We start from the raw sequence: 15,634 nt of genomic DNA, 5'->3' as shown, positions 1-15,634 counted from the left end.
CAATTTAATAATTCAAAGGGGAGAAATCGTGCTATGTACTCTCTTCAGGTTGTTCTCATCACTAGCATAGCTCACCCACTACAGCAGGGGAAGACCAAGCCTTAGCCTTTATCTACCACATGCGTATCGACAGATCATGACCTGTCCAAAAGGATGAGAGAGAAACACAGTAGAGATCATCAGCACTTGATGAAGGTGGTGGCATGCATTTGTGTGCCTTTGATGCTATGTGATCTAATGTTATGTATGTTGAAACTATCTGATATATATAAAATTTATTTATATTCTAAGTTATTTTCTTAATTATAAAAGGCTTCCTAGAAACGCTATAAGCCTGTACTTTCCAACACCCCCCCCCCCCCCCCAATAAAGTGTTCTTATACATTTGGTATTCCAGGTAATGGTTTGTAGCTCTGTTTTGGTAACACTTTTTCAGTTGTGTATCATGCTGACGTGCTTATTCATTTTAGCATGCTATAACAGTTAATTCAAGAGCAGACTTACCGGAACATTGTGATTTCTAGTCTTGCAAAAAGTCTCACAAGTGAAGGCTAACTGCAGAAGCATCGCAAAATAAAATGAAAGGTGACGTATAATGCTATTTTCTTGCAAAAGAATGACAAAAGGCTAAGTGGAGGAAGCAGCCGTTATTTAAACACATCTAGCTGTTGCCACAGAAATTACTAACAAATTAAAGCAGAATTGTTTAAAGAAGAAAAGCTGGATGAAATCCATTTAATGTGCTGCAGCTGCAGCCACTAGACTTGGAGAAATTGGCAATTCTTTTTTTTTTTTTTTTTTTCTTTTCCCTGTAGGAACAACTTACTCACTGGGTAATTGCCATCAATCACTCTTAATTGGGGAAAAACCCCTAGATAAGACTTCTGAGGGGCAGCTTTACAAACCTGCAAGTAATAGTTGGCCATTTGACTAACATGGGCTGCACTATTTTTCTTTGAGATGTCTGTGGGGTTTTTTCTTGCTCTTACTTTTCCCATGGTAACTTTAGGTAGGGTGTTTAAACTAGAATAGAGGACAAAACAAGACATTCTGACAACGTGTAAATCTGCGGTTCACCTGTCTCCAAAGTACTGTGTAGCCTTCCGTCCCCCTCTTCTGAAGGATGCAACAGACCTCGAAAAGGCTCTTGTACAGGCAAAGCTGACGATCAAAGGTAAGAGAATAACTGTTCAAGCTACTGTATCTCTTCTAGATTTAATGGGTGTGCAGTGAATGCTATAGAGGCCTACTGAATTATGAGCTGTATTGAAAGGCTGGATGGAGGCGGGCTGTTCACCATCTTGCCTCACGTAAGAGCTAGGAGTAAACACGTGAAGGTGGAAAGAAGCTTAAGAAAAAACAAAAGTGGTGGCTCTTAATGTGGTGGGGATTAGATCTGTGGAACTCCTCTACTAAAAAATGTGGGTGCCAGAAGTTTATTTATACGGACAAGTTCAGAGATGAGACAGACACTCAAAGCTGTTGTATACAGAGGAACTTACATATGGCTCTGGAAGTGCTCTAAATTGAAAATAGAGGCTGGAAGACTATTAGGGGAGGAAGCATCATCTGTGTTTATCTTGTTCTCCTATTTTCCTGGGCCTTGCTTATGGGCACTTGTGGAGTAGGATTCTGGATGAGACGGAGCTCGGCCTGCCCCAACAGAGCTATGCTTAGGTGCAGGCACAATTGCGTTGTTGTTCTGGGATGGAGGCTTTCAGATTCAGTTACTATTAAGGTGTCAGCAAGGATAAAGGAGTTTAAGGATTAAGTGGGGTTTTTTTTTAGTCTGCTAAGAGTGATTTAAAAGGAATTTGTTTCTAAGTAGGGGATGCAATTTTGTTATAAGATAGCTATAACATACTAACTATAATTGAAACAAATATAAGCAAGCCCGCAAACCTGCATCACTTCTCACTCTGCTACTGAAAGATTTTTATACGGATTAGAGCCGCAGGACTTAAAAGATAACTGTTAACAGAAAGACTGGATAGATAATTGACAGTATGGCCCTAGTTCAGCAGTGTTACTGACACCAGAAAGCAATGCCTTTACTACTGTTCACCAGAGACCCCACAGATAAATAACTCAGAATTATGCTCAATTTTGACAGTCATTAAAAGGACAAAGTGCACACTTCATTCAGAAAGGACACAAGCCTTGGTGTTCAACTAAAATACAATCAATCAGTAACATTTTATACCTAACTAATTTCATATTACGGTTTTTCCTTCAATGCCTAAGAGCAGTACATGGACACCCAGTTACAGACAGAAGGGAATGCAAACTTGATGAAGTCTTTACTGAATGTTTAGTTTAAGTCAAAGGCCCACAAGCAACTACAACAAATATTACACTGCTTTATAGCTCAGGTCAAAGGAAAATTTATCAGAGCTAACAGGAGTCCAAAGAAAGCCCACTAAGAGACAGATGTGTAAGACTAACCCTACAGACAACAAAGTCATTGCGGAATAAAAAGCCTTTTATTAGATTTTTACAAAATAACCTGTAAAAAAAAAAAAGAATATTCACCTCATATCAGATATATGCAATATATAAACTTACACATTCCTACCCACTACCTCACAGATTCATAGTTTGTCCATTACTACCTTCAAAGAGAAAGAACACCTCCATTTTTATGCCAAAAACCAGATGAAGGCTCACCTGTTTTTTCTTTCTCTGCTGACTTCAATCCTAAAAAGCAGATGGTGCGACAACAGTAGATTCATAGAGGTTACAGTTTCCTGCTGCACTTTCTCTAGCAGCAAAGTCTCTTTATGAAGATTGTCCCCCCCAGTTATCCTGGTCTCACTCTTGGGAGGTATTTTGCTTTTCTCTTTTTAAAGCCATGATGATTTTGTTGTTTCTGTTCAAAGAACAGCCCCATTAAATCAGCACAACTGAGGGGCAAATAATCTCCAGCAGAGTAAGGGCTGAGGAGCTTCATAGCATCTGGGAAGTCATAACTGGGAACTGCATTCTCAGACTTTGTTGTCTATTTAAACTATCAGCAGTTCTTATGTTGTTAGCCCAACGCATTCCACTTAAAGCTAGAAGCATGCTGATGCAGTTCAGAGACTGTAGAAAAACCTTCATGGAACCAGAACACTTTTATTATAGTGTTTAGACAAGTAATTATCATGTGTCATTCAAAATTGTTCTCAAAACTAGAATTTAGATTTAGCTTATCAATGTGATCAATTGCATCTTAGTAAACAATACAATTATGCACAGTTATCTTCCATTAAGAAATACTGTAAAATATATACAAATATTTCAGGCAAATGTCCTTTTTGCAAGTGCATTTCTGAACTTCAGCACTGAGTCCCATCAAGCGTACGCGGAGCTCTTGCCACAGTGTTCTGCGAAACCTATCTTAATTACAGTTTACTCACCTTTCAAAGACTCATTCTGAAAAAAAAAATCACAAAGGTACAAGATTTATATACATAAAGGCACAGCAATTCTGTTGAAACCAGCTATGTTACAGTACAATAGAGTTCAATCAGTGCCTTTCATGCAACAAAGTTCACTAACAAATTTAAATCCTCTTCCATTAAAATTAACTGCACAAGGACTGTATCCTTCCCTTTCAGTAAAGAGAATAACCAGATATTATTTAATCAACTCAAAAGTTACTACGGGAACTTTAAAGAAATACAGAAAATGCTTTTTTCCTTCTGCCTAAATTTGCTAGACTTTCAAGCCTATTTCTCATCAAAAGAAAGTAGTTTCCAGCTAAGAGCAAAGGTGAAGTTTCATTTGTGCTAAGATGACAGACTAAGAATTTTTCTATAGCAATATTTTTATAAAAATGATATATATGTTATATAGGTGCTGTCCTAGGAGGCATCACCACCAGCCACAGAATGGCCAATTCTAAAGATAGATAAGGATCTGAGATGGAAGAAAACTTTGAATTCAGAGGACAGATTCAGATCAGGTATAAATGAATTTATCATTAGAACTACATCCCTGGTTGGTCCAGTGCTCGAGAAGACTCCATGCAATGGACACACCAAGTGTACTTCTCCCTGTAAATTGATTCAAAATATTCTCCCCTTCTCCTTCCCCCAGTACCAACTTCAAGTTGCCATTTCTGAAGCTTCAGAGTTTTCCTAGACATCAGTTGCATTGAAAGAGTATTTGCACTTTTTACATCAATCTGCAGCTGAATAATTAGAAGGCAGACTGTATATTGCGATCAAGCTAATCAACTCCCAAGGCTTTGAGCTGTCGTTCAATCTCTTCGTCTGATATGGTAGCAGCTTTTGATGTTGATGCAGATGGTAAGCCTCTAGCAGCTGACGGAGCTTTGGCCATCTAGAAGAAGACAGAAGTTTTCTTGAGTCAAAAAAACACATGTCATGACAAGCCGACTTCTAGAATAGGACTGTAAAATAAAGGCTGCTAGAATAAACTATTTCAAAAAAGGGAATGAAGGGGAAGCAGCATACGAACTAGGTAAAAATAGCCATACCTTTCCAGAGATTTCAATTCCTATCTCATCAAGCACTTGGTTAACAATGTCCTGGCTTTCTTCCTCTTCATCAGAAGCATCAAAAATATCATCCAGAGTATCATTAACTTAGAAGAAAGAAAAAAAAATCCACACCACATTAAGCAAAAAGATTTCCGAAATAACTTAGTACCACTTTTCTACCCTCCCAGAATTTAGCAGTAATATCAATAAGGTACCAACAGGAAGCAGCTCTGTATCAGAGAGGCTTTCTTACCTCTGCCTTGCAAAGCCTGTGAGCACAGCTAGAGCAACAACAGGGTGAGGCATGACTGCTTTTATAAAAACGTTTGGTTTCACCACAATAGTTCAGTTGCTCTATTTCCCCCCTGCTAGATCTTAACATTTCTTAAAGACATGTTCTACAGTTCTGTAAAAGTCCCTTTCCTCTTCCAAACAAGTTGCAAAATTGTTAATTACTCAGCTAATTTCTGAATTGCAAAAACACAATTCTGCGCAGTTGAGGTGTTCGCATCTTGCTCAACAATACTGTTTTGAGTTCGTGCCACTTACTACGGCCAACACAGTGGCAGGGATTAGGATAGGAAGGAGACTGTGCTAGCAACGGCAGGAAGTTTGATATTATTTAGTTGACAGTGGACAGATGAAATCAGGAAAAAGAAACTTGCCACCCCCCCAAGAAGTTTGTGGATTACAGTAAAAAAGGAGACAAAAACATCCCATAGCACCATGTACATAAAGCTGAGATGATCAATAATCTCTCAATTAAATTCAAATTTTGAAGCGTCCAGTCCCAGAAGAAAAAAAAACACATGCAGAACTATCAGCTACAGAAGGGACATTTTTTCAAGTCCCTCTACCAGTTATGCCAACAAGGTTTTGAACTGGTCTCAAATCCCCTTCCCTTCCAGTATGTTCTCTCTAGAAGTATAATGGGTTTTTTGCATGAAGATGAGAAGAAATGGATTTGTGTATCTAGAGCTACTAACATGCCTAAGGCAGCCTCCCTGCTCAGACATGCACTGTTTTGTTTACTCTTCATTTTTGCTGTCAATCTCATGCATTGTAGAAATAAGACCTCAAGCATCAGTATTTCTAGACTGGTTCTGCCCCTTCAAGAGCACTGTGGGCTGCAGCTAGCTGTTCCCCACAGTGCAGAACTTACTCATTTCTTCAGTCATTTCCATCTTCATGTTTTCCTTCTGGAAATTCTGCATAGTTTGTAGTGTCTTTTGTGGGTCCATTTTCTTATTAACTGCTTGCATTGTCTATTAACATTGAAAAAACCTTTAATCATACAATGAGACATTAGTAAAGGCCAATATATACACTAAGAAGGAATAAGACTTTTTTAATAAAAAAACTTTCAGTCCAAATTTCAATTTCCCTGTCTCTTTACATCCCATGAGAACTGTAGATACACAACAGATCAATAGTACAGTCTGCACCTAGTAAGAAATATTGCTATCTACTATCCTAATAGATATGCTTTTAAATGTATGCATCTTTCTTGCACCACAACCCTTCTCCTGGCCTTATATTAGGAAAAATCTGCCTGATCTAAATGAAAAGGATGGGACAGTATTTCCTAACTTGCAGACTATAGGCTTCAAAGAGGTGAATGGCTGCAGGTTTTTTTATTCAGTAAGGAACATTTATTTGAACCACCACTAGAGGACAGGCATTAAACTGCAATTGTTTGTATGTATAATTTAATGGAAAAATTACTTTTCTCTGAAAAGCAAATATCAAAGTGTTCAGCAAGTACATATTAGCTTAGGGTGAACCTTTCTAATGGGCAGAGAGCTTTCTGTGACAGTGTAATAAACTTCACCTGTTTTACTACAAGTATGCAGCACTGCCTTTGCAGGCACCAGTATTTAATATTTTCTTCTTTCCTAAGAAGCAGGCTACTGTATCTCTCATGGGACCTCAAAACCCTAAATATAGGCATGAGCAATTCAAACGTAAAGTCTAACCATCTTTGAGAAGATGAAAGAGTTGGTTAATTAAAAGGGACACTATCAAGCTACTACAGCCACTACTGGCTTCATAGAAGCTCTTCTGCCTTCATGTTTGAGTTTAAAGTGATAATGTATTATGCTTCTAATATTACTTGAATTTCAAAGACTGTGTTCATAGTCACATTATTTGAATTTAAAAAGTTGCTCTACACTTAGGGGATGTCCGTTCTTTAGAATTCTTCTACAAGAGTTATAGATGGAAATCAGAAATATTTGCACTAAACTGATACAGAGTTTACATATCTTCAGAAAATACATGTCAGATACATGATTAAAAGAAACAGGTAACTATTAACTGGACTTTACTGTCTCCAAAATTAGTGCCATACATGCTAAAAAGCATATAGAAAATACTTTGAAAGCTTTGCATTCATGTATTTGTTTTGCTTGTTGAGGCAACTGATTCCATGTATTTTTCACGGATGGTTGTATGAGATTAAGAATAATTCAAGCTTCAAAATGAATGACTGAATACTTTTCTTTTATAAGCTTCCCATGTTGATAAGGCAAAATACTCACTTTAAAAATGACCAAAAGAATTTAACACCTTCCTCTCCAATAACGTTACACAAACTAGTCCATAGAAGTACCTGCTGTGTTTCAAAAAGCATCACTTTTCTAGATGCTGGTTAATTTATTTTTTTAATATTTTTGGTTTTTCTACTGACTTAACCTTCATAATTGGTCTAGTGACACTTTGGTTTTGAAAAATTTAATCCAAGACGTCTCATAGATAAAAACAACTCAACCATGTAATAATTAAAAAGCAAGACCAACTCGTTCATGTTCAACACTGTTGTAGGAATACTGAAGAAGCTGTTCGACTTGATGGGTTGTGCAGTCAGACAAGCCCTCCCTTTGTGGGTTAGTCATGGAGGGTAGAAAGTTTGCTACAGAGCCACAACTTTGTATCACTGAGTGGCTGATACCTGCCAACATACTGCTTCAGAAAGACGGCTGACAGCAAAGCCTTAGCAGCAATTACTTTCCGCACTAAGTTGCATTGCATTACTGTGTTTAACTGGCAAGTAACTGGATGTCACTGGGACTGTGATAAAAGCACAAGTTGTCTATGATGATGCACGCTAATTCTGTTTCCTACACCTCAAGCTGAACAATCCTCCTTGCCAAAAGCAAACTCCCTATTTACCACTTCAGGGAAGTAGGGGAATGTTCACAGCTAGCTCGGATAACTGAGATTTTTCAGACTCTCTTATGAGAGAAAATTTGTGAGAAAACTTAATGCAATAGTGTTTCCTTAGAGCACAGAGAGTGAGAATAACAGGGAACTCCAGATTAGATTTCCTTAGGAACTTAAGATCCGAAGCAATAACCTATTTCTTGCACAAGCCATAAAGCTACTGTGACACACTGCCTTGATTTCTAGATGAAGCATGCCCTACTTTTTCCCCAATAAAAACTGCTTGTGACAAGATATACAGGCAAGACACTGTAGTGGCACGGTTTGGATTTTTTTTAATGTACTAAAAGAGTTCTTCCACTGGCATTAGAGTTTATTTTTATCATGCAAACATTTAACAGATGTCTAGCCAAAGAAAATATGCTTAGTTAGGTGCTAACTGGCTGGACTGACTAGACAAAAATTTCACATTATGAATTAAATTACATTTCCCTACTGTATCCTCAACGCCATTTGGGGTATCAAGCAATAAGTTTTACCCTTTCAATTATCTTATGCAAAATAACACACCTCAACTTTTGCAACCATATGCTGCATATATAAAAGAATGTCTTGCAACACCTTACTTTTGCTGTAGTTGACATAGCTCCTGCCATCTTCATCTGAGAGTTCATGACCTTTGTTTGAGTCGACATAGAAGTGACTTTAGAGCTAACAGCATACGTTCGATTTTTCTGCTTCCGCAGCTGTACAAGCTGTTTTGCTAGCACTTTACAGGCTTCTTTGTTACCAGTCTTAGCCATTTTCTTTATTTCCAGTTCCTGTTAAAAAAGGTATAAGATTAATTCTACATAATTTTCATTCAAACAAAGACTATAATTAAGCCTTAACACTAGTAATTAATTCCAAAAGTTAACTATCCTCTTGATTTTTTTAAGACATTTAAAGTTATATAAATAGTCTTCCTTGCTTTTCTACCAAGGCTGCTTAGTAGAATAAATGCAATGCTGTTATGATTTGACCAGAAGAAAGAAAAACAACAAAACTGAATTATAGTATGGTAGCACACAGCTTCCCAAAAGGCTTCAAATTCTGCATAACATCACATTCACTTATATGGGCACATTCAATTCCATATCGGGATAAGGAGTAACACTAAAGAAAAAAAAACAAAAAACAAAAAACACCAAACAAAAAAACCAACCCCCAAAAGTGAATAAATTATTATGGCCAGCCAACTATTAGTGCCATGACTCTAAGAATCTTTGATTTCTTGCATTCCTGGACAATCAAGCCACATTGCCCATGGAAGAAACAGGGAGTTCACAGGTTGTTTTTAACACTTTTTCAGCCTCGAGAGAATCTCATAACCTTTCTGGGGAAGAAGTAGATAAAATTAGATGAGCAATAATTATAGGCTGTTTGCCCATATAATGTAGCTGGACTTAACTTAGCACATAATAAAAGTGGTATAATTTGTCTACAAGAGCATGTGCTTAAACCTTAAGACAGACACTTCTGGCTTACAAAAAGAAAACCCAAATCCCAGTCTATCAATTCAAGGAGAAATAGCAAGCTATATAGCCCAGAGGTACCAGGAAAAAGTTTGGCACAAATAATCTTGTCAGCTGGGAGTTTTCAAAGCATGCCTTCTGATTTGTGACTTGGTAATGTAAACTTTTCAACTGATTTTTCCTTTTCAGCCTTTTTAAGGAGGGTATACCATAGTATCTCATTCTTTGTGTATGTCGAATTGTACATTTTGATTTTTACCATTAAGTAAAAGCAGCCTTTAAAGACCAGGTTTTTCCTGTGATTCTTCAGGAGAATATACCTGCTACAGGAATACAGTTGCTTTGCTTTATGCGCACTGGTAGTCCAGAAAACTGCACTTATAAGAAGATATGTTGCTCTGAAAAGGTAAATACTGGTCATCAGGCTACGCAAAACAGTCATGTTTAAAGGCAAGTGTAAACTGACCCACTGCGTTAGCTTTACTACCAGGAAAGATCATGGTGAAGTTTACTACAGAGATGGCACTGGCACAAGATCTTCTCTGTAAATCCATAATTTCTGAAAAGTTGTGTCATACATACTATTTTTAATCCATTAAGGAACAGATCAGCAAATAAGCAGCATGAGACTGTTCAAACATTAGAGGCCTGAAATATATGTAAAGCTGTCCTCTTTGTAAGTAGCTCACAGAGACCACAAAACCAAATTTCTATAGCATGCCCAGAATATTATCTCCTTTTTTCATACCTCAAGTATTGTAAAGCATAGGAGGGATTAGTTTGCACCCTAGTCTTAACAGCAAACATTTGAAAATAGGGATTTTTTTTCACGAAGATGAAATACCAAAGTAGCATTTATAACCTGATTTTCAAAGCAAAATACAAACCTACACCAGCCATTGCTAAATAACTTCAGATAATCCAGCTGCAGAAATTAAACCCTATATATAGATGATTTTATTCTTAATTAAGAAGAATTTGGGTAAAGAGCTGCAATACATTATTTGCTTTTGAGAGGTCTGGGGCAAGCTTGTTAAAGTCAGTTATGTTCTTCTGGAAAAAAATAATCAAAATTCTTATAGTCACATGAGGTTACTGAACTGAAACAGAACTGTCTGCACACTTTAAGGTATTTTTACACATAGAATTAACATAACTAGGTTTTCTCAGAGTAGTACCTCATAGTTCAGGGGAAAAAAAAAAAAAGTCTTTCTTCAGAAAGTACATAACAAAATGTTCTGAGATCGACTGACAAGCCCTTGATCCTTTCTCACCTGATCTGAAATTTAATATTTATTGTCCATTGATTCTCTCATCCTAACAGCAAATTTTACTTTTTCAAAGACATATTTTACTTCTCCTTTCTTCCTCTCCTCAGAAATCAAACATTTCTGAAACAATTTACTGTAGTAAGCAACCAAAACTTCTACTTGAGTATTCATGAAAATTAAGGTTATTACCAGAGTCAGAATATTTCATACTGAAAAAAATTCCTTATCTATGAGCAGCCTATTATATGCTACATGTTGAAGGCTTCCAGAAACAATTCCTCTGACCTCTTTTAGTTTATTATTCCCAGCTCTTGGTATTCATGCAACCTGCTGCCATGAAACTCCACCAGCTACCGAAACAGTGGCTGGATTTGCATAGCTTTTCCCACAGTCTGAGCATGTCTTCATGCATCAAACCCCACCATCTGTCACATCCATTTATCCAATTATACTGCCACACAGGTGCAGCATCCATTCACTGAATACTTGATAGCTCACACACACTAAGTTTTAAACAGATCTTAATTTAGGCAGATAGTTTTACTATTATTAGCTAGCTGTAGGGAAGTTCTATATGAATGAAAATAACAATCCTATGGGGTATTCATGATACCCTATGGTTTTTCAAGTACTCTCTCCCACTGGAGAGTCATGGTAACATATGATAGCACTGACACTTTTAGTTTTTCCACCACCAGACCACTGATTTACAAGCCTGTTAGAAAAAACCTTCTGAAGGATAGAGAATGGTAAGGATGGAAGGGAAAAGTGAATGTGGCTATTTAATCTAAACACATTGTTTCAGGCTTTTCCTATGTTAAAGGCTGAGAATCACTTTTAGATAGTAAATTTCTTCCAACACAATAACTGAAAAGTCAAAAAGGGGAAGACAACTTTTTTAGTGTTCAATTATTACACATTGAGTTGTATCTTTAGCACTTCACAATTTTTCTGGTATATTGGGTATGTGTTTGTTTTTAAAGAGTAAAATAAAGTTCCCTGCTCTACTTACCAGTTGTTTTTCCTGTTTTTCAAGTGCCGCTCTATCTCTGGTTATAGCCCTCTGTGTACCTCTTAACTCTCGATTTTGCTCCTTTATTATATCTGGAAAGAAAATATTTATAGCTGGGAAAAGTTTTCAATACTACATCAACATCTTATCTGCTAAACACTCTGCAGACATGTAGACAGCCTCCCTTTGTTCAGAATGAACTGTCAGCTATGAAAGAATTGTCAGCATTTCAAATATATTCACTATTAGCAAAATACAATTTTATGTATACAACATGATTATGTTTCAGCATCCTAGGCTATTTTACCTAGTATGTTTCTTTGCACCAGAACCACAGCAAGAGCCTTAACCACACAGCAAGAGTTAGGTACACACATTTTTCTGCAAGTTCAACCCTAACTCAGCAATAACATACCCACTGTAAGCCCACTGCTTTTCAACCAGTCAGGCCTAACTGTGACAGGTAGACCAGCTGAAGAAACCTTATATATGAGATCTCAGAGAGGTTAAGGTGTTCTCGAGTCCATTAAAACAGTGAAGATACTCCCAGATACAAGTCCTGGATCCTGCTCTTCTCTGTCCTATTCTGTCTGGTTCAGTGGAGATTTCTCTCTTCCGCAAATGTACCACATCTGTGCAGCCCAACTTCAAGGCAGACTATAAAGCAATAGTGCTCAAACTTTTTTCAATTAGCAGATGCTTAAGAATATTAAGATATGAAAATGGAGGCCTTCATAGCAAATTTAAGTTTCCTGACAACTGACATAGCCAGCAGAAGCTTGAACACTGTCTGTCAGCTGAAACATATCCTTCACAGGAGCTTTGTCCACTGTACTACTTAAAAATTATTCACTGGTAACATTCACTTATTAAAGCAAGTATTATTCACAATATAGGAATCAATCATGCCAGTTGCAATTAACTTTTGTTAGAATTTACAGCACGTCCTTAGGTGTGATTCACCTGGGCAAAGGTAGAGACATCTGCATCTGACTCAGCATCCTCTGACCTTTACAGAGGAAAGAAGTTAGTACTTTTACGCAGAGATTCATCTACTCCTAATGTATGTGTCTACACGACATTAGATAAACCTTGGGTGCAAGTTTAAAAGGAGCTGACTGTCACATAGACTTTGTTTAGAGCTCGCTCTTCTAATCCACATAAGTAACACCATGGCAGGGCACTGCTATTGTACTTACAAAGTTTGAAGCATGGGAAAATCAATACAAACACGCAGAGTTAATAACAGAAATAAAGGCATGAAGGATAAATTCTAGAAACTGTAGCCACCCTTTTCATTTTAAGGCTTGCGATAATTTTTCTACAAACAGAAAGCAGCACTCATGTTCTTCATCACCACAATCAGAAATACTGTAAAACATCCATTGCTGAAATTATTTCAGCTTAATCGGTTTGAATCAGAAAAACCCCAAGCCTTCAGTGGCATTTTAAAGAGGGCATATACACTACCCCCTCCCACCAATTGTTTTTGGCCAAATAAATACATATTCCAAACAAACTCTGTGAAAGACAGACCTGTTTTTACAGTGCTACTACTGCCCCGAGAACTACACAAAAAGCGTCTTCAGGAGATGTAGGCTTTTCAGTGGACAATAATGAAGAGCTGAAAGATGACACGGAATATAACACTACGTTCTTCACACTGGCAAAGCAGCAGTGAAAATTATTCTGAAAACAACGCTATAGGCAAGTAATTTTGAAATAAGACAAATGTATATTACTTGCACAGCTGCACTTGCAAAAATGAAAGAAAAAGCTTAATAGCTACATACAAGACTGTCTTTTCTAACTACAATAACTATCAAAAAAACCCAACCTTAGCACAGAAAGCTTGAGAAGAACAAACTTCAAGATGATAAAAAACAAGAACTGCACTTAGGTCAGGAGACAATAAGGGGGAGCACAATGCTCATTTCTGTTGTTTCTGATCTCACTTAGTGGCTCAAACTAAGGATAGCAATAAACTGAAAACAACAACCATCTGCAGTTACAGGCACTTTCATTTGTTTTTGCAAGTGAAGGCCAAGATGAGAACTTGATTCTTGTTTCTCTGTGATAACTGACGCAAATTCCTAGCTTTACTCCAGCAGACAGAAGAAGATGGGGTATTCCTGAGACAACATTTTGCCAATAGCCACTCCCGTGTGTCACGCCGCCGCCTCGCACACCAGGGTGAGGAGGAAGCACCTCCATTCCTTAAAACAGGTTGGACAAGAGACACCCAGCAGGGATTGACCTGGCTCCTACAATCTGCCTTGGTCATGGAAGCTTAGTGCCATCTCCCCCTTCCTCCCCTCTCACGTGTTGCACCAAAAATGGGAAGAGACAAGTGGGAAACATACGTATTCTCCCTCGGTGACATACAATTGGTTGATGCGCAGCGTCATTTTTGGTGTGCCGGTTTTGAACGGGGACCCACCTGATTTGACACAGGGCACCCAACGTGCCAGCCAGCCGGCTCTGGGGCTCGCCAACCCCCGGCAGCCTCTGCCCCACAGCCATGCGTGGGGCACATCGATTTGGAGGGCTGACTGTCGCCCACAGGACTGCTGTCAGGTAAGCGATCTTTTTTGGCTTTACTTTAGAGAATGCTATTTCTGTGTTAAGAGTTTTGTCGACTGACTGACTACAAAAACATGAGGACCAACTTGGTTTAACACCCGCGCGCCAAGCCACAGGCGCGGCGGTGGCGGCTCGGCCCCTGCTGCAGCCGCTCTCAGCGCAGCCGGGCAGCGGCTCCCGCAGCCCGCGGCCGTGCTCGGCCGCCCTCGCCCCGCCGCCGAGGGCCGGCGCCCGCAGACCCGCACCGCCCGCGTCCCTGCTTGTTCCCGGCTCCAGCAACTCTTCGCGGGCCTGTTTTGTTCCCTCGCTGCCCACGAGAGACGTTGTTCCTCCTCCCTCACCGGCAGACGGGCATCACCAGGGGCCGGCTCCCACCACACCCGAGGCCCCGGGAACCCCCCGCCTCGCTGTCCCAGGGGGCCGGCCCGGCCCGGGGCCTCTCGCCGCCGCCCCGCCTGGCCCGAGCGCGCCGGTGAGTCACCCCGCCCGGGCCGTGGCCTCCTCCCCTCCCTACGAGTTCCCGCTCCGCCGGGACACAAGGCCCGAGGCCGCCCCGCTGGCACCGCCACCACCCCCGGGCTCCCGCTCTCCCCCGGGCCCAGGCCGGGGCCAGCTCCCCGCCCGGGACTGTACGAGAGCTGGGCGCAGCCGCCCCCGGGCTGCGAGAGGGGCGGCGGGGCCCTACCCCGGGCGGCGGCGGCCCCGCGCCGCACTCACCGTCCACCGTCTTCTTCTTGAAGAGCGAGGCCATGGCGGCAGCCAGACCCGGAGCCGCCGGAGCCCCCCGCCGCCGCCGCCGCCGCCTCAGCGGGCTCCTGCCTCCTCCTCAGGTGACCAGGAAGCGGCCGGGCCGCGCAGACCCGCCCGGCTCCGCCTCCCCGCCGGCGAGGGGCGGGGCGGGACGGGACGGGCCGCCGCGCTGCCCCCGCCTACCCTGCGGCGGCGGCCGCTGGCCGTGCGGGGCCGGAGCCGCGCTCCCCGCCGGGGCCCCGGGCGGGACGGGGCGGCGGCAGCAGCACCTCCCTGCCGGGTGTCTCTCCCCCCGCGGGTCCGGTCACACCGAGCCGCGGGAGGGGGCGCCGGGGAGGCGGTGCGGCGGGGGGACGAGCCGGGAGCCGGCTGAGGGGAGCGGGGGGGAGCCCGCCCGGCGGCGGCGGCGGCGTGCGGGCGGGGCGGGCCGGGCCGTGGTGGCTTCCCGCGCCGTGCGCCGCTAAGCGGTTTAGGTTTTTTTGGTGTATATCTAACTATTAAAAAGTCGTGGCGTTCAGCAGCGTAGTGCTCGTCGGGCTCGGTGCCCGCGCCACTGTGGCTCGGATCGTAAAGCGACACACGCGTGGGGCGGGCTTCTGCCTGCGCGGCAGGGAGCGCTGGGCTGCGGGCTGGGTACAGCCTCGGCGAGGCCCAGGTGGGGTTTTGGTAAGGAGCTTCCCAGCCTTGAACCCTCCTCCTTCGCCACGGCCGTGCCTGGGGAAGGGGTCATGCCTTAATTTTCTAGGATAAGCCTTTGCCCGAGGATCACAGCTACCGTGGTGCACAAGCTGTAAGAGTATGGAAAAAGTAATAATAATTTCCTTGGTTTTCAGGGGCTAATTACAATCCTTAATTT

The 15,634-nt window shown here is 41.4% G+C and overlaps 1 protein-coding gene across 1 annotated transcript; it reads right to left on the bottom strand.

Moving 5' to 3' along the window:
* Positions 1-2,520: 2,520 nt before the first annotated feature.
* Positions 2,521-14,877, bottom strand: CHMP2B (charged multivesicular body protein 2B). Its single transcript, XM_082337440.1, has 6 exons — positions 14,746-14,877; positions 11,446-11,537; positions 8,275-8,469; positions 5,649-5,751; positions 4,484-4,590; positions 2,521-4,326 (listed from the first exon to the last, which is right to left on the bottom strand). Exons 1-6 carry the CDS (start codon positions 14,777-14,779, stop codon positions 4,213-4,215), a joined length of 645 nt encoding a protein of 214 aa, XP_082193566.1. The 5' UTR covers positions 14,780-14,877; the 3' UTR covers positions 2,521-4,212.
* Between the last annotated feature and the right edge of the window lie 757 nt (positions 14,878-15,634).

The sequence above is a fragment of the Platalea leucorodia genome (genome assembly GCF_965183815.1).
Source record: "Platalea leucorodia genome assembly, chromosome: 2".
Lineage (NCBI taxonomy): Eukaryota > Metazoa > Chordata > Aves > Pelecaniformes > Threskiornithidae > Platalea > Platalea leucorodia.
This window is presented reverse-complemented; position numbering and strand designations above follow the sequence as displayed.